General features: G+C 31.9%; 1 protein-coding gene across 1 annotated transcript in view; it reads right to left on the bottom strand.

Annotated features, from left to right (window-relative positions):
* The window catches only part of lrp2a (low density lipoprotein receptor-related protein 2a), a 128,505-nt gene that overhangs the window by 71,830 nt on the left and 29,263 nt on the right, over window positions 1–27,412 (bottom strand). The window contains 15 exon segments of the mRNA XM_051118431.1: window positions 415–663; window positions 3,594–3,974; window positions 5,761–5,877; window positions 6,049–6,168; window positions 6,395–6,634; window positions 7,905–8,186; window positions 8,341–8,478; window positions 10,541–10,671; window positions 10,919–11,044; window positions 13,367–13,559; window positions 16,780–16,983; window positions 17,151–17,291; window positions 19,140–19,342; window positions 19,413–19,619; window positions 20,123–20,346. Coding sequence (XP_050974388.1) covers window positions 415–663; window positions 3,594–3,974; window positions 5,761–5,877; window positions 6,049–6,168; window positions 6,395–6,634; window positions 7,905–8,186; window positions 8,341–8,478; window positions 10,541–10,671; window positions 10,919–11,044; window positions 13,367–13,559; window positions 16,780–16,983; window positions 17,151–17,291; window positions 19,140–19,342; window positions 19,413–19,619; window positions 20,123–20,346 — 2,956 coding nt within the window.

Raw genomic sequence — 27,412 nt, 5'->3', positions numbered from 1 at the left:
TCAAATAACCTCGACAGGACTAGAAATGAATCCAAACACGTATCAGCTCTCAGTTATAAAACTATGCAAGACATATCTGACATGGCCAAACAGAAGGATAAAAGCAACATTGAGAGCGAAGACGAGGTATATCGGATGACAGCATTTTTCACCAGGTTATCTCGAGGGAATGGGCTCTTGTCAGCGGCAGAGCTCATAAACAACCCTTTGTTTGGTGATTACCACCTAATTACCCCCATAAGAAAGTTTGTGACTGACATATATGTTATTTTTCTTATCGGTGGTAATCCGAGAGGCTACACTAGACCCAGATGAGCAGGTCCAGTTGGCCTCCGGAGTCCGATCGTGGCTCCACTCCACTAATATCTGTCTTAGCACTGTCAGAGATCACAAGCTCAGCAGAGACGCACAGACCTGAGGCCTTGCAGGTGCGTCCGTCTGCCTCTAGAGTGTATCCGCTCTGGCAATGGCAGCGGAAGGAGCCTCTCTCGTTGAAGCAGTGCTGACTGCAGACGCCCAGAGGATGGCATTCGTCGATGTCCTCGCACGTCTTTGAGTCGTTACTCAGCTGGAAGCCCATAGGACACGTGCACTGGGCTCCAAACGGGCCCTGGATGCAGCCGTGAGTGCAGCCCGCATTGTTATCTGAGCAGCTCTCTTGATCTGTGAGGAAGCAGAAAAGTCCATATGAATGAAAATGGAAAGAAAAACATGCATGAAGACACAAGGTATTCTGGGAACATGCTGAGAACAACCATTAAAGGGGATGCTTACTAGGGCTGGGCAATACAGATACAAAAAAAATCTACATATTTAGCGATAAATTGCATAAAAAGGCAATATGCAAACCATTTTTGTGTCCAAACAGCCATTTTTGCCAATAAATTCAAAATTATTAATGCAATGGTTATTATAGCTATGAAAACCATTAAAAATACTTTTGTTACTTGAAAAAAATTTAACTGAAAAAAAAAAAATATATTATATATATATATATATATATATATATAATTTTATATTATTTACAAATATTCAATACTCAAATATAGTAAAAAAAAAAAAAAAAAAAAATATATATATATATATATATATATATATATATATATAAAAAAAAAAAAAAACAAAAATAAAATATTTTATTAAAAATATTAAAAATAAAATATTTTATTTAAAAAAAAATAATGCAAGGGTTAATATAGCAAACAGAAACCATTAAAAATACTTTTGTTACTTGAAAAAAGTTACCTGAAAAATAAATAAATAAATAAATAAACATATATGTAAATAATTAAATTTTAAAAAAAAAATCAAAAATGAAATATTTTATGTAAAATATTAAAAAAAGTATTTTATTAAAAAAAAAACGTACACATATTTTATTTTAGCAAGTTGCCAAGGAAATATTTCACATTTTTATTTAGTTTAACTTTGTGTACTAAAATAACTAAAACAAAAAATATACTAACAACTATTTAAAAACACTATAAAATAAAACTATAAATAAAAACTATAATAGTATCTCAATGACGCTACAATAACATTGATGCAAAAAGTAAAATACAGTAAAAATTACTGTTAAAAATATCCATGTTTTTTAGTAAAATAATTCAAACTATAAATAAAAATTACAATAGTATCTCAATGAAACTACAATAACACTAAAGCAAAAAGTAAAATACAGTACAAAATTATTTTAATTAAAAATAGCCTTAAACCATTTTCCACAGTTTTAAATAAATAATACTAAATAAAAAATGAAGGAAGAATGATATTAAATTATTTTCATGTATATGTACAAAAAAGCAATATATATAAATGTAATTAGACCTGTAAAACAATAATGATGTGCAAACCTAATGTAATGACACTGTCCTTAATAAAACTCAATATCCAAAAGAATTTTATTAAAGTCATCATAATATTCATGATGTCAAAAAAATTGCAAATATGTTGTGAATATTCAATATATTGCCCAGCCCTATTGTTTACTGTTTAAATCTAAGCTACTTTGGTGGTTGTGTAGCATTTCTATGGACTAACACTTGTAAAATATTTCACTTTCAAGTACTACACACTACATCTCTAAGTGTCTATGATGCTAAACACACACAATCTCGCCATATTTAGACACTGTGATTGCAACTGGACGGTTAGTGAGTACAGCCAGATGGATACTGGGATAGATTAGTGCTTCATGCAGAGGCTTGTGGGTGATTAGGGATTTAGCCTACCTGGTAAGGGCTCATCTGTGAGAAGGGAGAGCAACATGGAAGGAAAATCACAGATCATTTCAATGTTAATTTCCAGATTAGCTAAACACATGCATGATTTGATGACACATGGGATTTATAACACAGACAGCATACTGAAATACTCCATGTATTGGAATCAAATGACTGACCACATGAATTGACACTTAATAGTCAATATCAATAGAAATATGAAAGATTTCAATGTAAACAAATGCTCTGGGTTCAACACAAATTAAGCTCTAACAACAGCATTTGTAACATGAATGTGTGTAACCAAACTATAGAAGTCTGTTTCCACCACTGAATAAAAAAATTAAAAAAGGTAATTGCTGTTTTTTCTTATAAAGTCACAATTCCGAGAAACACAGCTGCAATTCTGAGAAATAAAGTTGCAATTCTAAAAAAACAAAGTCGGAATTCTGAGAAATAAACTCGCAATTCTTAGAAATAGTCGCAATTCTGAAAAACAAAGTTGCAAATCTGAGAAATAAACCTGCGGTTCTGAGAGTTTTTATGTTGCAATTCTGACTTTATTTCTCGCAATTGTGAGTTTATATCTCATAATATTGAGAAAAAAAAAAGTCAGAAGTCGCAATAACCTTTGTTTTTTATTATTCAGTGGCGGAAACGGGCTTCCATACCAAAGAACTGTATGACCCCAATCTTAAAAGTATCTTCTTTTGTGTTCAACAGAAGAAAGAAACTTATACAGGTTTGAAACAACTTGAGGGTGACTAAATGATGACACAATGTTCATTTTTGGGTGAACTATCCCTTTAAGAATATCTGCCTATATAGGCAGCTCATTAGGATTCAGAACAAAGCCAACGTTCATTAAAAGAGCAAATAGCTTAAAAAAAATTAATCAATTAACGCATTTCAGCAAGGATGCATTAAATTGATCAATAGTGACAGTAAATTTCAAATTTCTGTTTCAAATAAATGCTTTCCAATTCACCAAAAAAAGATAACAAATTAAGCAGCACAACTTCTTTTAACACTAAAAATAAGATATGTTTCTTGAGCAGCAAATCAGCATATTACAATGATTTCTGAAGGATCATGTGACACTGAAGACTGCAGTAATGATGCTGAAAATCAGCTTTGCATCACAGGAATAAATTACATTTTAAAATATATTCAATTAGAAAACAGCTATTTTAAACTGTGATATTATTTCATAATATTACTGTTTTTTCTGTATTTTTGATCAAATAAATACAGGCTTGGTGAGACTTATTTTAAAACCATTAAATAATAATGCAGACCCAAACTCTTGAACATACCATATACGTCTTACACACTGCTGTGAATCTCAGTAAAACATATGGCATGACTTACTGCAGAGAGGGGATTCATCGGCGCCGTTGGGACAGTCTGGCGTGTTGTCGCACACCCTGCTGAGGTTAACACACACACTGTGTCCAGGGCACTGCCACTGCCAGCTGGGACAGCGAAAAGGCGGTGTGGGACAGTCTCGTTCATCGCTGCCATCTCGACAGTCGTTATCACCGTCACATATCCAGCCACGGAAAACACAGTTCCCATTATCGCAGCGGAACTGCGAGGTGGGGCATGTCCGCGGTGGGCACGCGTGGTGTTCGTCTGAGCCATCTTCACAGTCTGGGTGCCCGTCACATTCCCAGTTTGCAGGAACACAACTGCCGTCTGACTGGCACTGAAACTCACTCTCGTGGTGACACATGCCAGGCGGCCTGGTGGCTGGAAGGGTCAAAGGTCATGTTAGCTTAATCTAGGATTCATCGTACTACAAGCTTCCTGAGGTTTATAATCAGGGGTGCACATAAGTGGTCCACAGGTACAGCCAAAATAAGAAATGCGTTGTGTAAATAAGTTCAGAGTGTGTATTTGCATACTGATATAGTTTACAGCTGTAAATGCATAATTACCATTTTAGATCAAACTGTAATACTGCATAAGGTTTCTATTCAAAATGAAAGCATACATTTAGGCTATCCACTGCAATTTTTAAAGCACAATGCAAAAATCTGAAATTTTATTCACTGAACGCTCTTCAGTCGAAGGCACTAAATCCGGGAACGCGTATACTTGCTGGCAACCCACCAAAATAAAAGCTTGTTAATTTTAGGTTTGAAAATGATGAAAATTCATTTAAAAAGTAAATATTATCATCATATTTGTAAGTTTACTTATAATAATTGTATTGTGATTTAACCTTCCCTTTTTATTTTATTTTACTTTTTGTTTTTTGAGTTATATTTAATGGGTCACATTATGTGCAGTGTAAGGAGCAAATTAATGAAAACCAGGCTAAAAAAAGGTATGTGCACCCCTGTTTATAATAAATGTAATATTTATAATCAATATAATGTTCTTTAAGGATGAATCAAGAACTTGTCTAGATCATATTCCACTTCATAACAAAAAACAACAACAACAAAAAAAATCTATATATTTTTTGTAAAAAAAGTTTTTTGTAGCATCTTTAGAAATGTTTTTTAATTATTTACATGATAATTAAGCACATTTTACCCCAATTTTGGATACTTTAATGCCATACATTTAATTATTCTCAATACTGTAGTATAAATAAATATAATAAGATTTAAAATAATGTATTCATCCAATATTTGTTGTATCACTTTTATTTTAAATCACTGCTACAGTATGCATTTTATACAGTTTAGAAACAACTATAACAATGTAAATTTAATAAGAATAACTATTCAGAATCATAAGAATTATACATCTATAATAATAAAATGATAAAAATATAATTATAAAAAAGATAAAATAATGTCACATCGCAAAAATAAAATAACAATAATCATCATCATCATCAACATTTTTTATGATGACTAAATTAAAACATATAAAATATATAATTTTTTTTAAAATTAAAGAAGAAAGAAAATTAAAAAGTTTTTTGTAGCATCCATAAAAATGTCTTTTTTTAAATTATTTTCATGACAATTAAGCCCATTTTGCCCCAAATTTAATTATTTTAATGCAAAACATTTCTTATTCTCAGCACTGTAGTATAAATAAAAATAATAAGATTTAAAATCATATTTTAAAATAATGCATTTATGCAGTATTTGTTGTATCACTTTTACTTAAAAAAATAACAATTATAATTAAATTTTTCAATCACTACTACAGTATTTGTGTTATAAAGTTAAAAAAAACAATAACAATGTAAATTTAATAAGAATTCAGAAAAATGGAAATTATAAATTGATTATAATACAATAACAAAATATAATTATAAAAAAAGACATTCAAAATAATGTCACACTGGTAAATAAATAAATAAATAAATAAATAAATACATAAATAAGTCAATTTAAAAAATGCTACCTTTTATTCTCACATTTATAATTTTTCTATTTAGATTGTAGGGTGAACAGTGACCTGAAAATGTTTTATCAGATTCACCCAATTATAAATTGGATATGCAATGGAGTAATGCATTACTAAAGAGTATCAGAACTTGAAAGCAAGTAGAAGATTTGTTTATACTTACGACAACCAGATTCATCCGAGCGATCGTTACAGTCAAACACCCCATCACATCGGTAGAATGAGTTCACACACTGATGGCCGTTTGCACACTTAAACTCATATGCTGTGCAGTTGTACACTGATGATCAGAAGAACAAGAATCACTCAGATCAAGCAAAGCCAACAACTAAAAATTCTTTTTGATCTGATTTGAACTTCCATAAGAGATTTTATTATATCATTTATATTGTGAAAGATACATTTGTGTGCAAGGAGTATTTATCTATGCTCGCATGTAATGAACTCTTACCACAGCTCTGTTCATCCGCTCCATCTGCACAGTCTCTGTCTCCATCACACACGTAATTGGGGTCAATGCAGCGGTGGTCCGGACACTGGAACTGACCAGGGTGACATGTGCCAATCGAATCTAGAAAAAGAGACGCCACAAGAAAAGTTAATTGCTCAGAAGTTGCATTTGAAAAGTTACATTTGAAAATCTGAATTTGAAACATTTAAAAATTTGAAAAATGTTGCCTTGGCAACTAGCTGGAAAAAAAGTAAGTATACTTTTCATATTTAATTTAATTTCAAATTATGACCATGTGTTTTTAATGGTTTTAGTTTTAGTTAATTATTATATCCCTGCGTCTCACCGCAGTTGTTCTCATCTGACCCGTCCCCGCAGTCATTGTCGGTGTCACAGAGCCATGTGCGGGGGATGCAGTAGTGGTTGGCACAGCTGAACTGGTCGGCCTGGCAAGTGCCAGGGGTCTGTGTGGGACAGTCCCTCTCGTCACTGCCATCAAAACAGTCATTGTGTCCGTCGCAGTGCCAGCTTCTGGGCACACAGCGCTGATTGGCACAGGTGAAGGCAATGGGCGAGCATGTGTTATCTGTGAGCCAGCAGAGTGGGGGATAAAATTAACACGTTTATTTTCATCATAAGTAAAATACAGCTTACAAAACTCATAGAAATGCATGCATTCTTTGCACTAGCACATGCACTAGTAATCCCAAAATCATGGGTTTGGTTTATCTGAGAATGCATGATGCAATGTACAATACCAGTCATAAGTTTTTAAATGTTTTTTTAAACCAAGCCTGCATTTATTTGATCCAAAATACAGCAAAAGCAGTAATATTGTAAAATATTTTTACTATTTAAAATAGAACTGCTTTCTATTTTTATTTTTTTTTTTAAATGTAATTTATTCCTGTGATCAAAGCTACATTTTCAGCATCATTACTCCAGTCTTCAGTGTCACGTTATCCTTCAGAAACCATTCTAAATTGCTGATTTGCTGCTCAAGAAAAATGTATTATTATTATTATTATTATTATTATTATTATAAATATTTGAATACATATAGTTGAATACATATTTTTCCAGAATTCTTTGATGAATAGAAAGATCTAAAGATCAGCATTTATCTGAAATAAAAAGCTTTTGTAACATTATACACTATGCCATTCAAAAGCTTGGAGTCAATATCATTTTTTGAAATTATAGAAATTAATACTTTTATTTAGCAAGGATGCTTTAAATTGATCAAAAGTGATGATAAAGACATTTATAATGTTACAAAAGATTTCTATTTCAAATAAATGCTGTTCTTCTAAACTTTCTATTCATCAAAGAAACCTGAAAAAGTTCTACTCAGCTGTTTTCAACAAAATAATAAGATAAATGTTTTTTTGAGCAGCAAATCAGAATATAATAGACTGGAGTAATGATGCTAAAAATTCAGCTTTGAAATCACAGGAATAAATTACATTTTAAAATATATTCACATAGAAAACATTTATTTTAAACCGTAAACATATTTCTAAATTTTACTGTTTTTGCTGTACTTTGGATCAAATAAATGCAGGCTTTGTAAACAGAAGAGACTCAAAAACTTTTGATTGGTAGTGTTATTGCATGACGTAAACGTAATGTCATATTAGCTTTTCTGGTTTCAAAACATGTATGTTTTGGTAGTTTTAGTACATTTTGGAAATTACATTTACTGCTGTGATAAAATGAAAAGTTGTTAAGAGGAACTATGCGAAGAGTTTTGAAAAAGTGACCTAATTAATGAAAACTGTGTCCTGGCGATTGCTCATTACTACCTGCTTATCAGCAAACGAATATCTGCATGGAATATAAATATAAAACATTACTATTAGCGCCACAGTTGGCCTCATCGCTGTTGTCATGACAGTCATCGACGCCGTCACATTGGTAGCTCTGGGGGACACATTTCCCGTTAGTGCATGAGAAAGAGTTGGAGCCGCACTGGAGGGTCGGCGGCTCATTGGACGGATCGTCCACACACGTCTGCTGATTCGCTTCCAGCTTCATTCCGTATGGACAGCCACACACTCGCTGGGAGTACGGCGCTGGAAAACAGAAATGGCTGCAGTCTCCATTTGGGTTTGTTTGCCTGTTGCAGTAGTTAGTTCCTGTTGGGGGTAAAAAGCAATGTGCATTGATCATTCACTTATATGTAATTCATTTGGATACATGGCCTTTACAAACCCTAATACTTCTGTGAAGGCATTACATGCAATGCATAAAATAAATAAAGTAAATTAATAGATGGAAAGTGGGACTCACCAATTTGCGAGTCAGTGTTAAAGGATTTGACATGCATGATGTGGCTGATCCCTCGGCGAATGATCATCATCTCTCCTCCGTCTGTTTTACGGACTCTCACGATTCCACCCAGCCGCCAGTCGGTGAAGTACACATAACCTGGAGAAGCAAACTTCATTAATATAATCAAACAGGCCATCTCTGAGAAATACCAGTCCATGAACTCTGACTTCTGCCCTTTTATCTTTCAGCACCCAACAGACGAACTATACTGAAGTTTAAGGAGGCAGCGGAGTGACCTTCATTTCACAGATACCAGACGTGACTATCCATCATCAAAGAAGAGGCCATCAAGAATAACATGTTAGGGACGACACTGCGATGATGACAGACATCGCTGAACGGGAAAATGAACATTTTGTCAGTCAGTGGGTTTAATTTAGACTACTTTCTAATAGTCAGCCACATCTCAGTGTAAACAGAAATACAGATACAACCGACAGAGAATGATACAATGATAGACAGACAGATAGAATGATACAATGATAGACAGACAGATAGAATGATACAATGGTAGAAGGATAGATAAATAGAACGACAGACAGAACGATAGAAAAACAGATAGATAGAACGTTAGATAGAAAAAAAAACGTTAGATAGAACAATAGAACGATAGATAAAAAAATGTTAGATAGAACGATAGAAAAAACAACTGAACAATAGATAGAACAACTGAATGATAGATAGACCAATTAAACAATAGATTGAATGATTTAACAATAGAACAATTGAACGATAGATAGAACGATTAAACAATAGAACGACTGAACAATAGACTGAATGATTTAATGATAGAACGACTGAACAATAGATAGAATGATTAAACAACAGATTGAACGATTTAACGATAGACAAAATGATTGAACGATAGATTGAATGATTTAATGATAGAAAGATTGAACAATAGAACGATTAAACAATAGATTGAACCATTTAACGATAGACAAAACGATTGAATAATAGATTGAACCATTAACCGATAAACAGAATGACTGAACGATAGATAGAACGATTAAACAACAGAACGATTAAACGATAGACAGAACGATTAAACAATAGAACAACTGAACGATAGACTGAATGATTCAATGATAGATAGAACGACTGAACAAAAGATAGAATGATTAAACAATAGATTTACCAATAGATAGAACGATTGAATGATAGATTGAATGATTTAATGACAAATGGAACGATTGAACCATAGACTAAATGATTAAAAAACAGATTAAACGATAGACAGTGATTTAACGATAGATTGAATGATTTAATGATAGATAGAACGACTGAACAATAGATTGAACCATTTAACGATAGACAGCATGATTGAACGATAGATTGGACGATTTAATGACAGATAGAACGACTGAACAATAGATAGAATGATTAAACAATAGATTGAACGATTTAACGACAGATTGAATGATTTAATGATAGATAGAACGATTGAACAATAAAACGATTAAACAATAGATTGAACCATTTAACGATAGACAGAATGATTGAACGATAAATTGAATGATTTAATGATAGATAGAACGATTGAACAGTAGAGCAATTAAACAATAGATTAAACCATTTAACGATAGACAGAATGATTGAACGATAGATCGAACGATTAAACAATAGAACAACTGAACGATAGATTGAATGATTCAATGATAGATAGAACGATTAAACAATAGATTTAACGATTTAAAGATAAACAGAATGATTGAATGATAGATTGAATGATTTAATGATAGAATGATTGAACAAAAGAATGATTAAACAACAGATTAAATGATAGAACGATTGAACAAAAGATTGAATGATTTAGCGATAGACAGAACGCTTGAACGATAGAACGATTAAACAATAGAACAACTGAGCGATAGATTGAATGATTCAATGATAGATAGAACGATTAAACAATAGATTTAACGATTTAAAGATAAGCAGAACGATTGAACAATAGATAGAATGATTAAACAATAGATTAAACTATTTAACGATAGACAGAACGATTGAACAATAGATGGAACGATTTAATGATAGAACGACTGAACAAAAGATAGAATGACTGAATGATAGACAGAACGATAGATCGAACAATTGAACTATAGATTGAACGATTGAGCGATAGATTGAACAATAGATAGACAGAAATTGGTAAACCCACCTCCAAAAACAGTAAGTCCAAACGGGTGGGAGATCTGAGTAATGCGATCCAAAGACAACCTGTTTTGCCCGTCAAAGTTGCTGTGCTCGATCTTATCAAAGAAGGCGTCCACCCAATACAACCGCATGGCACTGAGACCCAGAGACATGATCAAGAGGACAGAGTTTTAGGCCAACACTGAGAAACAGGATTATGTCACATCATGATTTAAGGAGATTAAGAGCAAGTGTGGTATTGAACGCACAACAAACAAATGATGAGTCACGGCTTCAGAAAGGGAGAATTATGAATGAAACAAAAATAGATTATTGTTTGTGGTATTATGAGCACAACTGAATGCTGTATTGTTGCGGCTGCATTCTGGGAACTATGACTCACCTCCAGTCAATAGCCAAGCCATTAGGCCAGCCAAGAGTGGTATTTACAATCGACTGAGCATGTGACCCGTCACCCCAGGCCCGCATAATCTTCGCAGGACGGTACCAGTCGGTCCAGAAAACATAACTGCCGGGCACAAAGACACACACAAGGCTTTAAAAGAAATAGTTCACCCAAAAAATTAATATTGTGTCATCATTTACTCACCCTACATATATATTTTAAAGAAATACAAAACAACAGTTGGACTGTTCCTCACACATATGTATCAGATGACTTCTGAAATCTTGAGAAGTCATATGGGCATCCTGTGCTCTCACCAAATTAATAGGTAAGGACACTTTCGCAACCATCCGCTGGGTTTTATCTATAAACTGTGAGGTATAGACAGTTTATCTGAGCGCTCTGTGGGGTTTTCCCCCGTTAAGCCAAGTTCTTAGTGTGCACTACAATACCAGCCTTCATGCAGCACTAATCTAGTCTCCTGGGCCCAGAGGCCTCATGACTTTGAAGCCATTGGAAATGTCCCACTAGTACGGCATAAAGAGCTCCTTTATCTGTGCCAGGTTCAAAGCAGGAGCAATCTATGAATGGCTGGGCACCTCCTGCATTATGAAAGGTGTGACTGGACACAAGTGGCCTGATTGTTAATGCTTTTTCATGGTCCTAGGGAAACAGAGAGGCGAGGTGAAAGCAGGGCTCCCCCGAGCTGTGTTTCTGGCTCACGGTCGCTCACTGAATTGTGTCTGTTGACATTTGAACGTGCCTGTGATTTCACCACCTTTTTTTTCTACAAAAGAGGAAGTTTGAGTGTGTTTATTTTGTAAATGCAATTTTTAGCCTACAATAACAAGGGTTCTGGTTCAATATCTAGTAAACTTCCTATGCAGACATCATTTTACGGCATCATAGCGAAAGCTGAAAGAAAAGAAAGGCGGCATAACTATGGCACAGTTATCCTATAATGCAAGACAAATATTGATAAATATAAATAAAGCTATAAAATAAAAACACTGAAGGAAAGATGATTAAAATAAAATAAAATCAAATAAAATGAAATCAAATAAAAAATAGATAAAGCTGAAACCTTTTATAAAGGCTTGAAAACTTTCAATTAAAAAAAAAATAACAAAAATGAGAAATGTTCCCTTGGCAACTACCTCAAATAAATAATATATGTGTTGGTGTACTAAAGTCAATAAAATAAAATAAAACAAAATAAAATAAAATAAAATAAAATAAAATAAAATGAGAAATGTTCCCTTGGCGACTACTTTAAATAAATAATATAAGTTGGTGTACTAAAGTCATAGAATAATTATGTATCCCATAATGCAAGACAAATATTGATGAATATAAATAAATCTATATGTATCAATTATATATAAATAACAAATTACATCAACTAAAACTATAACATAAAATTTAAAAAAAACTATTTTTGGGTGATGCTGGAAGAAAGATAAAATAAAATAAAATAAAATAAAACCTTTAAAAAAAACGTAAAAACTTTAAATTTTTAAAAAACTAACAAAAATAAGAAATGTTTCTTTGGCAACTACCTGAAATAAATAATATATGTTGGTGTACTAAAGTCATAGCATAATTATGTATCCCAAATATATATATTTATCAATTACATATAAATTTATAAATATAATAAATTAAGAGTTTACATCAACTAAAACTATATTATTATATACTATTTTGGGTCATGCTGGAAGGAAGATGTTAAAAAAAAACATAAAAAAATATATAACATAAAATAAAATAAAATAAAATAATAAAAGCAAAACATTTTATAAAAACTTAAAAACTTTAAATAAAACAAAAAAACAAAAATAGAAATATTCCCTTGGCAAATAAATAACTGAAATAAATGATATACGTTAATTTACTGAAGTCACTAAACAAAAAATGGACTAAGAAATAAATTAAAGCTACAAAGAAAAAAAAAGAATAAAGATGACAAAAGAACATATCACATTTACAAAAACAATTCCATATATCAATACGTACTAAAAAGTATTAATAAATAATTAATAGCTTATAAATAAAACTAAAATAATATTTTTGTACATTAAACAAGTTTTATAAAAAAATATAAACAATTTTAAAAACTTTTAAAAAATGTATTATGTATTTGCTGTTTTCTTCTTCAGCTTAGCAGCATGTTAATACTAAACTCTATTGAAAGTAATAATTAACAGGAGTCAAGTCTCATGTGCTTTGCATGTTTTTTTTATGATACAAAGAGTTGCTGCCTATGTAGATCATTTAAAATTGGTCACTTATAAGGTTCCATTTCGCTTGACCTATAAAAGGAAGTTGCCTTTTTAGGAAGTACACAGCAAGGTAGCTCAAAAGAGCCATAGCATTAACTGTTTTTCTTTCATTTTGTCTATAAAATAGCAATATCATAAACAAGACTAGCCAATAAAGGCTCACCCAGCCACCGGGTGGATCACTATGGATCTGGGGTTGTTGAGGTTTCGTACAATGGCTCGTCTGGTTTTATCCGCAACCTTCATCACAGATATACTCCTGTAGCGTGGATCCGTCCAGTACAGGTTCTTCGATATCCAATCATAAGCAAGATCTTCCACACCATCCACCCGATTGGCTGCTAGCACCTCCCTGCCTGTGCGGTTTCAAGCAAACAAACACAATGATTAGAGCGTAATCCACATACAGGTGCATCTCAATAAATTAGAATGTCGTGGAAAAGTTCATTTATTTCAGTAATTCAACTCAAATTGTGAAACTCGTGTATTAAATAAATTCAGTGCACACAGACTGAAGTAGTTTAAGTCTTTGGTTCTTTTAATTGTGATGATTTTGGCTCACATTTAACAAAAACCCACCAATTCACTGTCTCAACAAATTAGAATATGGTGACATGCCAGTCAGCTAATCAACTCAAAACACCTGCAAAGGTTTCCTGAGCCTTCCAAATGGTTTCTCAGTTTGGTTCACTAGGCTACACAATCATGGGGAAGACAATCATTGACACCCTTCACAAGGAGGGTAAGCCACAAACATTCATTGCCAGAGAAGAATTCACAGAGTGCTGTATCCAAGCATGTTAACAGAAAATTGAGTGGAAGGAAAAAGTGTGGAAAAAAAAAAGACGCACATCCAACCGAGAGAACCGCAGCCTTGAGAGGCTTGTCAAGCAAAATCGATTCAAGAATTTGGGTGAACTCCACAAGGAATGGACTGAGGCTGGGGTCAAGGCATCAAGAGCCACCACACACAGACGTGTCAAGGAATTTGGTTACAGTTGTCGTATTCCTCTTGTTAAGCCACTCCTGAACCACAGACGTCAGAGGCGTCTTACCTGGGCTAAGGAGAAGAAGAAATGGACTGTTGCCCAGTGGTCCAAAGTCCTCTTCATGCTTCCTTCTGCTGACCAGCTTTTTAAAGATGCTGATCTCATTTTCCAGCAGGATTTGGCACCTGCCCACACTGCCAAAAGCACTAAAAGTTGTTTAAATGACCATGGTGTTGGTGTGCTTGACTGACCAGCAAACTCACCAGACCTGAACCCCATAGAGAATCTATGGGGTATTGTCAAGACAAAAATGAGAATCAAGAGACCAAAAAATGCAGATGAGCTGAAGGCCACTGTCAAAGAAACCTGGGCTTCCATACCACCTCAGCAGTGCCACAGACTGATTAGTAATTAAAGCAAAAGGAGCCCCTACCAAGTATTGAGTACATATACAGTAAATGAACATACTTTCCAGAAGGCCAACAATTCACTAAAAATGTTTTTATTGGTCTTATGAAGTATTCTAATTTGTTGAGATAGTGAATTGGTGGGTTTTTGTTAAATGTGAGCCAAAATCATCACAATTAAAAGAACCAAAGACTTAAACTACTTCAGTCTGTGTGCACTGAATTTATTTAATACACGAGTTTCACAATTTGAGTTGAATTACTGAAATAAATGAACTTTTCCACGGCATTCTAATTTATTGAGATGCACCTGTATAAGGCAGCACAACTGTTTTCAATATTGATAATAACACATGTTTCTTGAGCAGCAAATCATCATATTATAATGATTTCTGAAGGATCGTGTGAAACTGAAGACTGGAGTAATGATGCTGAAAATTCAGCTTTGCATCACAGGAATAAATTACATTTTAAAATATATTTAAATAGAAAACAGTTGCTTTAAATTAAACTAATATTTCACAATTTTTTGTAGGAAAATAGTGCAAATTAATTTGCTTTCCCTTATATGTGGCTCACAGGTGTTCAATGAAATGAGCAAATTGTCTATATTGTTTTGGGTTGAGTTAGGGGAGGAGGGTATTAGTGTCCTGGATTTCTATTAGAAATGTAGTCCAACACCAGCGAACACATTATCTCATGTAGTTGGCCTTTGAAGGCAGCTGATAGGCAAGATCACATGCAGCAAAATGTGTTGTTGGCACACAGCAAATATCCCAAGGGCTGAGTGGGGTATTCAGCGAGTATCAGTTTCTCACTTTATCTACCTACAAGTCAAGGACATTTCAGCAAACAGAGTAGAGATTTTGTGCTTTTCTCACAAACAAAATGAATAAGATCATTTGAACTGAAGAACACTCCAGTGAATACAAGCAATTATATATTAGGGATAGAAATTACTGGGTGCTTGGGGGGAAAATGCAATCAAAATCTAAATAAATGCCTCCCAAATTCAAGATATGAGGCCAAAAAAATGCCCTGCACAACTAAAGTAAATCAATTACATCTGTTGCAGATGAAGTGAAATGTAAACATAAATAAAAAGCGTTGAGGCATTACATTTAGATCTTCTGCAAAGCCTTTAGCGTTCTGACTGATTGAATTAATTGATTTCATTTTTATATTTTTACATACAAGACCAGTCAAAAGTTTTTGAACAGTAAGATTTTTAAGGTTTTTTAAAGAAGTCTCTTCTGCTCACCAAGCCTGCATTTATTTGATCCAAAGTACAGCAAAAGCAGTAAAATTTTGAAATATTTTTACTATTTAAAATAACCATTTTCTATTTGAATATGTTTTAAAATGCAATTTATTCGCGTGATTTCACAGCTGATTTTTTAGTATTATTACTCCAGGCACAGGATCCTTCAGAAATCATTCTAATATTCTGATTTACTGCTCAAAAAAACATTTCTTTTTATAATTATTGTTGAAAACAGCTGAGTAGAATTTTTTCCGGTTTCTTTGATGTTCAGAAGAACAGCATTTATTTGAAATAAAAATCTTTTGTAACATTATAAATGTCTTTACCATCACTTTTGATCAATTTAAAGCATCTTTGCTAAATAAGTGTTAATTTCTATCATTTCTTTCCCAAAAACATTATACTGACTCCACGCTTTTAAATGTTATAATGTATACTGTTACAAAAGCTTTTTATTTCAGATAAATGCTGATCTTTAGATCTTTCTATTCATCATCCTGAAAAAAATGTACTCAACTGTTTTAAATACTGATAATAAGAAAAAATCTTAAACAGCAAATCAGTAAATTAGAATGATTTCTGAAGGATCATGTGACACTGAAGGCTGGAGTAATGATGCTGAAAATGTAGCTTTGATCACAGGAATAAATTATATTTTAAAATATATTCAAATAGAAAACAATTATTTTAAATAATAAAAATATTTCCAAATTGTACAGTTTTTGCTGTACTTTGGATCAAATAAATGCAGGCTTGGTGAGCAGAAGAGACTTCTTAAAAAACATTAAAACACTTACTGTTCAAAAACTTTTGACTGGTAGTGTAGCTACATTTAGGGTAAAAAAAAATGTATATATGTCTGGAAGAAGTTAAATCACTTACTGAAATGTGCATATAAAAAACTAGGCATTCTCACCAGTTCCATCAACTTTCTGTTTGTAGATGATGTCTTTCACCGTATCAGAGAAGAAAATTGAATTGTCCGCAGCACTGAAGTCCACTCCAACGAAATAAGATGGAGTTCCTGTGATGGGCAGAATGATGTCTTCCTGTGTAGATAGGTTGAAAGGGATTCCTCTGACCGCCAGCTGACTGGAGAACAGCAAAAACTGCCTCACAGCTGCAAGACACCATAATGCATATTGCATACATATTATTGCTTTCTTTAAACATCAAGCTGTTGCATCTCAAAAGGATAATTTTTCATGATATAACCTTTGCATAAGATGCAAAGATGCAATGGTAAACAAAGACACAAGCTCAAAGTATGACTGAGATGTGTCTTACCCACACATCTCTTGCCGTCAGCATGCAGATCGTAGCCCATTCGGCAGCGGCAGCGATATCCCAGACCGCCGTTATCAGTTCTGTGACTCAGAACACAGATGTGTTCACAGCCTCCTCGATCAGCACCACAGGGGTTACTTACTGTCCGATCAAACAAACATACATGTCAATAAATCACAAACAGAATAGTAATCATTTCTTGATGGTTACGTTTAAAACCTCTCCCTAGCACAGTGATTCAACATCCATGTGCAACAAAACATTTACACTACAAATGTGATGCAATCACATTGCATTTTTAAAAATGAAAACTTTCTGGGCCATGTTTCCATCTGTATTTAGCGCTAACCACTTGTGATCGCATTACCAAAGACAAATCTAAATACTAAATGTAAACAAGACAGGAATTGCACTGTGTATATACAGTTTATTGCAAAATTATCAAATATATTAAAATAAATGTTCCAAAACGTGTATACTCAGTGTTTGTATATTTATACATTTGCATATTTGAATTTAAACATTTTGTATTAAAAAACTTCATGTATAGTGTATTTTATACTTAAAATTAGACAGCAGTATTGCATAGCTTTTTTAATTGCATAATTTGCAATGATTTATGGGAAGCTGTATTTTTATTATTATTATTATTTCCTCAAAAAACAAGAGTTATGATTCTCAAAAAATGATTTTTTTAATATAATAACATTTGTTGTAATATAATAAAATTGTACTGTAAACTCATCATGTGTACTGTCATGTTATTTTAATATTGTTTATCTACCTTTATAGTAATAATATTTTGAATAATGTTTTCATATTTTTTGGTTTTAGTTTGTTTCAGTTTTAGTTTGATTTAAATTTCAGATTTTTAGTTCAAATGTAAGGATTTTGTTGTGCTTTTTAAAATTGTATTATTATCTTTTAATATTTCTATTTAGCTATTTATTTTTGTTCCATTTTTAGTAATTTTGTTGTGCTTTTTTAATTTTTATTATTATTATTAATATTTCTATTTAGCTATTTATTTTTATTTCATTTTTAGTTATTTTAGTACTTCAACTAATTTTTTAAAATATTTCTGTTTAGCTATTTACATTTTTAGTTATTTTGTTAAATGTTTTTTTAATTTTTATTATTATTTTTTAAATATTTCTATTTAGTTTTTTTTTCATTTTTAGCAATTTTATTACATGCTTTTTCATATTTATTATTATTTTTTAAATTTCTATTTAGCTACTTGCTTTTATTTAATTTTTAGTAATTTTGTTGTGCTATTTTATATTTATTATTATTTTTTTTAATATTTCTATTTAGCTATTTATTTTTATTTAATTGTTTATCATTTTGTTATGTGCTCTTTTATTTTTATTATTATTTTTTTAAATATTTCTATTTAGCTATTTACTTTTTATTTAATTTTTAGTCATTTTATTACATGCTTTTTTCATTTTTATTATTATTATTTTATTTCTATTTAGCTACGTGTTTGTATTTCATTTTTAGTCATTTTTATGTGCTTTTTTATGTTTTTGTTTTTTTTTTCCAATTATTTCTATTTAGCTATTTATTTTTATTTCATTTTTAGTAATTTTGTTACACGCTTTTTTCATTTTTATTATTTATAATTTTAGTAATTGTAGTACTTTAACTTAACCTGTTTTATTTCAGTTAGTTGTGAAAGCCAACATTTCTAATTTTCATGTACGTTTTTTAGGTTTACGTTTTTCTAAAAATGAATATTTTATTTCAGGTTTATTTTAATTAATAAAAATGATTTTTAACAGTTTTACTTAACAATAACAACACAGGTTCATCGGTTTGATTCATTTCTTAGAATTTTTTCTTCTTTGAGAATACTTTTATAACCAAATCCACACTGAAAGGCCATATTTCCAGAACCAAAACTGCACTGCAATCCTATTGCCAAAATCCAACAGTTTAATATACATAATAGAGAGTGGCACATGCACTTTCTAGGCTCCTTACCAAAGGGCTGTCTGTATGCATGCACCACAGTCAGTCCATGTGGTCTCTGAGAGGTCCTGTAGAGCTCTTGCGGGTTGTTGTCGCTGTATTTATTAGCCTTCATAACAGCCATCTTAGTCCAGTCAGTGTAGTAGACCGAATGCTCGAACAGAGTAACGCCAAACGGATGAGGAATCACAGACCCACCGTGGACCACAGTTTTCCTTTTGGAGAATTTAAATAAGATATTGCAAACAAAAACCATGCATTTCTAAATAAACCCAAAGAAGATACCTGTGCAAGCCATCATAAGTGGTGGTTTCGATATAATCATAGCGACTGTCCACCCAATACACTCTTTTAGCCTCAAGGTCCAATGTTATCCCAGCAGGCCAGCCAAGTTTGGTCCTGATGATCCCATAGCGGTTGGTGCCATCCATGTAGGCCCTCTCCAAACCCGGTTCCCCATTCAAAGTATCCCAGTCGGAGAAGAAAAGGTACCTAAACTCAAACACAACAAGCTCATTGTGACAAAAGACATTGTTTTAATCATCCAAAATAGAAAAAGGAACGAATCCTACATGATATATCCCATTATAACAATGAATCGTGATTTATTAATCTCATGTTGCACTAAAAGAGATGAAGAGCAACTTGAACTTTGGATGGCATTGGGTTACGGATAAAACCTTTAGGGATAAAAGCAAGATTTTGAAATGAATACGTTATTTTCAGACACCAAAGCAATGCAACTTTATGCATTTATTGTCACTTCTCAATTTAGCAAGAGGCCACCTGGCCGTACCACCCTATCGGGTTTCTGTGAAGCTCATCTTTGCTTAATTACTTCAGACTAATCCTCACAGACCGTGTACAACATTACCGTTCTCAGTATCTGAGATCAGCTTTATGATTGCGCTTATAATGGACGCGGATTAGGCGGAGGAAGCAAGGCTAAGATTAAAGTCGACGGGAAGCGTCTGACGTCTCCTTCGGGAACTCACCCCACGGTCGGGTCAAGCGCGAGACCTCTCGGGTTGCCCAGGTGCTCGGCGATCAGAGTGACACGATTGCTCCCGTCTAAGTCCACCATGTCGATTCTGTTGACGCTGGCCTCCACCACGTACAGTTTGTTGTTCACCCAGTCCACGGCGAGGTTTTCAGGGTAGTCCACGGATACGTTCAGCACCACCTGTAAACGCGACCCGTCCATATCCACGGAAAACACCTATTTGGAGCAAACAAGTTGCGATTAGGGAAGTTTTGACATTCTGCTGAAAAGAACAGCTTTTGTTGTAAATGCTAGTTTGCTGTTATTATCACTGGAGTTCTTAAATGACTTCATAAATATGACTAAATAAATAAAAATAAAACAGAACTAAAACTAAAATTAAATTAAATAAAACCTAAATAAAAAAAGGACAAAATGACTGCAGTGGTTAAAAATTACATAAATAAATATGATACATTAAATAAATATGATAAATATTGTAAATTAATATAAATAATAAATATTGTAAATAACTGAACTTACTAAATAAAAAAACAAAACTATAATAAACAAGTTGGTAAAATAAAATAAAATAAAATAAATAACAAAAAGATGAAAACTAAAACCAAATGGAAATCAGAAATGTTTCTTTTACTAACTAAATTACTAAACAAATAAAATGAATATTATACATAAAAATTATAAATAATAAATATTATAAATTAACCGAAATTACTAAATAAACACAAACTAAAACGATTTTCTAAAAAAATATTTCCTTTAATATTTTATTTTATTTTTATTTTATTTTACAAAAATTTTGTTATTTATTGAGTAATTTCATTTTATATAATTGAAAAAAAAAAAATAATAAAATAATAAAAATATATATATATATATATATATGTATATATATAAGAATTTTTTTTTTTTGATGATTAAAATAAAGCTAAAAATTAGAAATGCTGGCAAGTTGAATAACTGGAATTACTACCCAAATTAGTAAATAAATAAATTAAATTAATATAAATAATAAATATAATAAATAACGGACCTTACTAAATAAAAAACAAAACTATTAAAAACACTTTGGTAAAATACAAATAAAATAAAATAATGAAAACTTAAACCAAACCAAACTAAATAAATAAAATGAATATTATACATAAAACTTAAATAAATATATATTAAATAAATATTAAATATTAAATATTATAAATAAACTGAAATAACTAAATAAAAACTAAAATTATTTTTGTATATTTAAATGATTAAATAAAATAGATAATATAATAGATAAAAAAATTTAAATGTTGCCTTAGCAAGTTGAATAATTTAATTCACTAAATTACTAAATTAAATTAAATTAAAAACAAAGATATTAATAATAATACATTAATAACACATTATAAATACATGAAATCAGTTTTGTAAAATGAAATGAAATAAAATATAAATATTAGATTAACTATTTTAAACTAAATGAAAAGAAATTTTGAAATTACTAACTAAAAATGAATATTATTATAAAATATAAATTATTGATCATTTTCTTTTTTTATTATTCTGATCTCCTTTCTTTATATATAGTCTTGGTAAAAAGTTATTTAAACTATTTTTGAAAATTGTGTAATACTTGAAAATGTATAAATAAAGTAAGGAAAAAAAATATTATAAATTAAAAATATTACAATAAATTATTACAATAAACTAAACAAATAAACAAAACTGAAATTACCAAATAAATAAAAAATAAAACTGAAAGAAATTAAACCTAAATAGAAATAATAAAACAAGACAAAACGGTTAAAAATTACACTAAAATTAAAATGAAATATGAAAATAAAAATAACCCTAACCATAAAAAAGCAACTCAAAAAAGTAAAATAAAAACTAATAATAGTTTACAAATAACACTAAAATAACACTGCACAAATCCCTTATCTAACCAGCTTAACTTTAACCCTAACCAGCCTCAAGCTCAAATAATAAATAGCTAAACTAGTTTTTTCTTTAGTATGTGTCACGATATCAGTCTGTCTTTTCAGCAGTAATCCTACAAGAAGATAACCAAAACTTGCTTGAAACTTGACATTACATTCTCTTCTTAAATAATCACGGGTAATAAGATTGAGGCCCGGCTTATATCATCTGACATCTGAGAGTTTGGCTTTCTGCGCTGCCCCAGAGGTGGTACACTGAAACCACTGCCCTATTGATTAAAAGATGGCACCAGTTTCTCAGGCTGGATCCCTTGGCATCATAACACAAGCTAAGGCACCAATGCTCTTTGCAAGATTTGCCCTTTGGAAACCAGAGCCAAACGTCTAAAAGGCCGTGATTCTGAGCTGACCCGTTTAACAGAAACTCAAGCTGTGAAGGTGGTCTGGTGGTGTGGCTCTCTGAGACCCCCTGCCACGACACTCAGAAGCCCGTCTCCTCGCATGTACTCGCTTTTTTCGCTCCGTGGCTGATCTCCAAATCGCAAAGTAGCCAGGAGTTTGAAACAAAGCTCTCTGAGCTGGCCAAAGAATGCGTAAAGAAGGGACGAATACTGCACGCTCACTCCACGTCCTCTCAGGTTGCATAAAATTACGCAGAAATATGCCAGCATTTCCCTGCATATCAGACACTTTTTGGAGATTAGAAAACGTGGAGTCTAGCACCGATCCGAGCCAGCTACCGTGACTGCGGCCCTTTGGGAGCCAGACTGGTCACCCATTATTAGTGTATTAGCAGTATCTACAGGCATCAGCTGAAGAATTCCCTTTCCGCTGATGAAGAGCCAACTTCCTTCACAGCATCGTTTTTTTCTTTAATCCTCAGAGACCCAAGCACTGACCTATATTATGCATTTTTTTTGCATTTGGATGAATTTTGCTCAAACATTAGTAAAACAAAATGAAAAAACAATGTTTTTCAAAGCTGTAAAATCACATAATTGGTTTTAGTGATAATGCTGAAAATTCAGCTTTGCATCACAGGAATAAATTACATTTTAAAATGTATTCACATAAAAAAAAACAGCTATTTTAAATTGTAATAATATTTCACAGTTTTTCTGTTTTTATTGGATTTTTTATCAAATAAATGCAGCTTTAATTAGACTTTTAAAATTATTAAGAAAATCTTACCGACCCCAAACCAAGCACTCATATTTATTATGTTTTTTTTTTCTCCTCACATTTTGCATTTGGATAAATTTTGCTTATACATTTCTAAAAAAAATAAAAATAAAAAATAACAACAATGTTTTTTAAAAGCTGTAAAATCACACCATTGCATTTTTTATCAAATTAAAAATATTATAGTTTTTACAATGTAATACTCAAAAAGTTTAGGTAATTAAGATTTTTTTAAAAAGAAATTAAGGCCTTCATTCAGCAAGGATGCAATAAACTGACAGTAAAGACATTTATAATGTTTTAGATTTAGATAAAAAAACACCTTTTTTTATTTCTATTCATCAGAGTCTTAAGAAGGAAAATTTATCACATTTTCCACAAAAATATGAAACAGCACAACTATTTTCAACATTAATAATAATCAGAAATGGAGTAAGAACTGAAATTACTAAAGAAATAAAATTAATATACTAAAACAGAACTAAAACCAAAATAAAATAAAATTAAAACCTAAGAATTTTTTTTTTAAATAAAGGAAAAAAATGAAAAATATACAAATAAAAGCTCATTCAAAATAGTAATTAAAAAAAAAAGTATTTAAATACATTATTTAAAATGTTAAACTGAAATTACTAAATAAATAATAGCTACAATATTTTTGCTGAACAAAATAAAAATTAAATAAAATTGAAATTTGAAATTACTAACTAAATTACTAAATAAATAAAATGGATATTACAAATAAAATATAAATAATACATATTGTAAGAAATTAGACTGAAATTGCTAAATAAATCAAATTAATATTCTAAATAAATAAAAACTAAAATAAAATTTTATTAAAACCTAAACAGGAATATTTCAACAAAAAAAGAAGCTAAAATTAAAACAGAAAATATAAAAATAGCTCATTCAAAATATTAATATAAAAACTAATAACAGTTTTCAATAATCATCATGTATAATAATAATAAATGTTTCTTGAGCAGCAAATCAGCATATTAGAATGATTTCTGAAGGATCACGTGACACTGAAGACTGGAGTAATGATGCTGAAAATTCAGCTTTGCATCACAAAAATAAATTACATTTTAAAATATATTCAAATAGAAAAGTTATTTTAAATTGTACTGGATTTTTAATCAAATACATGCAGCCTTGTTGAGCATAAGAGCTTTCAAAAACATTTGTAAAAAAATATTACCGACCCCAAACTTTGGTAGTGTGTCTGTTATGCATTTTAAAGAATGTTTTAATCCATTACTCTGGGGGTTAACGCAATATTGCTCGGTCTTGATTGCTTCAGGAAGAGTTTAGGGAGGCTTGAAAGATACTGGCACACTCTGTTTGAAACAGACAGACTTTATTTGGGCATTCAGCCAAACGCTGTTGCTGGGGTGTATGAGAGGTGAGATCAGAGCAGACTGACTGGCACAATGAGAGAGAGTGTGTGTGTGTGTGTTGTTGAGGGTCAGGGACGTTAGTACAAGAGGAAGAGCTGGTATAATGCAGAGCTTTGTTATCAACAACAAACGTAACATCGATATCACTCGACCTGACAAGGTTAGAACGTCAGTAATCTGTGAAATGCCACTTATTAAATTCAGGAAAACTGAGAACCCACAGCAAGTGCCAGAGCATTAAATGAATGTAAGGGGGAAACATTAATGACACACACTGAGCTATGAAATATAGTAAACTGTACTGTAAGTAGATATATATGAGCAATATCACAAGAGTAACCATTCTACCTAAGCAATGTCCCCTGCTACGAGTGTGATATAGAGGGTTTGCACGATTTGGTCACAATACGGTCAGTTATCCAGATGCGTGGTCATATTGACAATACTCGGATGTAAACAACAGCATGGATTGCACGGTTAATGTACTAATGAATATGTTGTTCTGCTAATGTATACTGTCTAAACTATGGAAAAAACATGTGGAAGCTGCTAAATCACATAGAGAAGGATTTAGTAAGCAAGAAAGGGCACAATATTAATAATAACGAAAGTTAATAAGTAAAAAAGTACATTCTCGCCTAAAAACTCTTAAAACCTTGACACAAAAACAGTATCATTTATAAAACTATAGCAGATTTGGATGTCCGTCATGACACTTGCTATGAGAAATACAGAAAGTGGAGTGATACAAATGGTGAATCAGAATTCGAGGACCAGAAAGAAATGTATAAATACATAATATATTCAATGCAGGGTTCATACAGATACTGTAACATGAAATTCCAGGACTTCTCTAAAGTTCTGATCTGTATCAAATGATTCATGATATGCAAAGTTCTGATCTAAAGCAAATGATTTGCGAACCCGCACCGAAGTCCCGATCTGAATCAAATGATTCGCAATATGCAGTCCGACTGGAGTGCTTCAAAACAGTGAATCATTTTGCAACACAATTCAGATTCTGATTCAGAGTTTTGAAAAAAAAATCACTACGTTTTTTTAACTGTTACAATGTCAAAATTCAAAAATGATTGGCTCTTTTAATTTGATCTGTTTTTTTTAATTGGATCTGTTTTTTTGCTAGTGAATCACTTGAAATGAATGATCGAAGTCATAGGTTGAATCAATCTGAGCGGTTCCAGTGTAAATGACTGACTCTACTGATTCAGTTCATCTGTCCCTCTTTTCGCATCAGTTAAATGATTCACAATACGCAATCTGAAATCCTAGTCTGAATCAAATGATTTGCGATCCGCAATCCAATTCGAGTGCTTCGAAACAGTGAATCATTTTGCAAAGCAATGCCATCACTACGTGCTTTTTAAAATCGTTGAATCCCGATCTGAATCAAATGATTTGCGATCTGTAATCTGATTGGAACGCCTCGAAACAGTGAATCATTTTGCAAAGCAATGGTTTATGTGATTCATAGTTTTGAAAAACTCAGTTTTACCCATCACTGCATGTTTTTTTAAATTGTTACAATATAACGAAATTCAAAAAATTAAAAAATGATTGGCTCTTTTAATTTGATCTGTTTTTTTCCAAGTGAATCGCTTGAAATGAATGATCAAAGTCACAAGTTTGAATCAGTCGGAACGGTTCCGGTGTAAATGACTCACATAAGTGATTCAGTTCATCTGTTCCTCTTTTTGCAACAGTCAAATGATTTGCAATATGCCATCTGAAATCTGATCTGAATCAAATCATTCGTGATACGCAATCTGAGTGGAGCTCTTCAACACGCTGAATCATTTTGCAATGCAATAGTTTAACTGATGCAGAGTTTTACAAAACTCAGTTTTACCCATCACTACATGTTTTTTAAAATCGTTACAATGTCAAAATGCAAAAATGATTGGCTCTTTTAATTTGATCTGTTTTTTGTTGTGTTTTTTGCTAGTGAATCGCTTGAAACTAATGATCGAAGTCAAAAGTTTGAATCAATCGGAGCGGTTCCAGTGTAAATGACTCACTCAAGTGATTCAGTTCATCTGTTCCTCTTTTCGTATCAGTCAAATGATTCACAATATGCCATCTGAAATTCCGATCTGAATCAAATGATTCGCGATCCGATTGGAGCTCTTCGAAACAGTGAATCATTTTGCAAAGCAATGGTTTAACTAATTTAGAGTTTTGAATACTCAGATTCACCTATCACTATGTGCTTTTTTAAAATCATTACAATGCTGAAATGCAAAAATGAGCTTTTTTATTTCATCTGTTTTTTCCAAGTGAATCGATTGAAATGAATGATCGAAGTCACAAGTTTGAACCAATCAGAGCAGATCTAGTGTAAATGACTCACTCAAGTGATTCAGTTCATCTGTTCCTCAAAACTTTTTTTTTTAAATTGCATGAATTTTGCATGAAAGGATATTAAAGATTCATAAAAAATGAAACACTTAATTTATAGATATATTGTCTTTCAGTAACTCAGTACCTCTTCAGGAAATATTTTCCAGGCCAGGTTTTTCAAAAAGTCAAATTCAAGCACTTAAAGCAGCTTGTACGAACCCTGTCAGTGTCACATAACATGATCCTTCAGAAATCATTCTGATATGCTGATTTACTGCTCAAGATGTTGAAAACAAGTAGGCTGCTTCATATTTTTGTGGAAACTATGACACCATTTATTTTTCAGGATTCTTTGCTGAATGGAAAGTTTAAAAGAACAGCATTTATTTATTTTATAAATGCCAGTCAAATGCAATT

This window comes from Labeo rohita, chromosome 9, assembly GCF_022985175.1.
Source record: "Labeo rohita strain BAU-BD-2019 chromosome 9, IGBB_LRoh.1.0, whole genome shotgun sequence".
NCBI classification, from domain to species: domain Eukaryota; kingdom Metazoa; phylum Chordata; class Actinopteri; order Cypriniformes; family Cyprinidae; genus Labeo; species Labeo rohita.
This window is presented reverse-complemented; position numbering and strand designations above follow the sequence as displayed.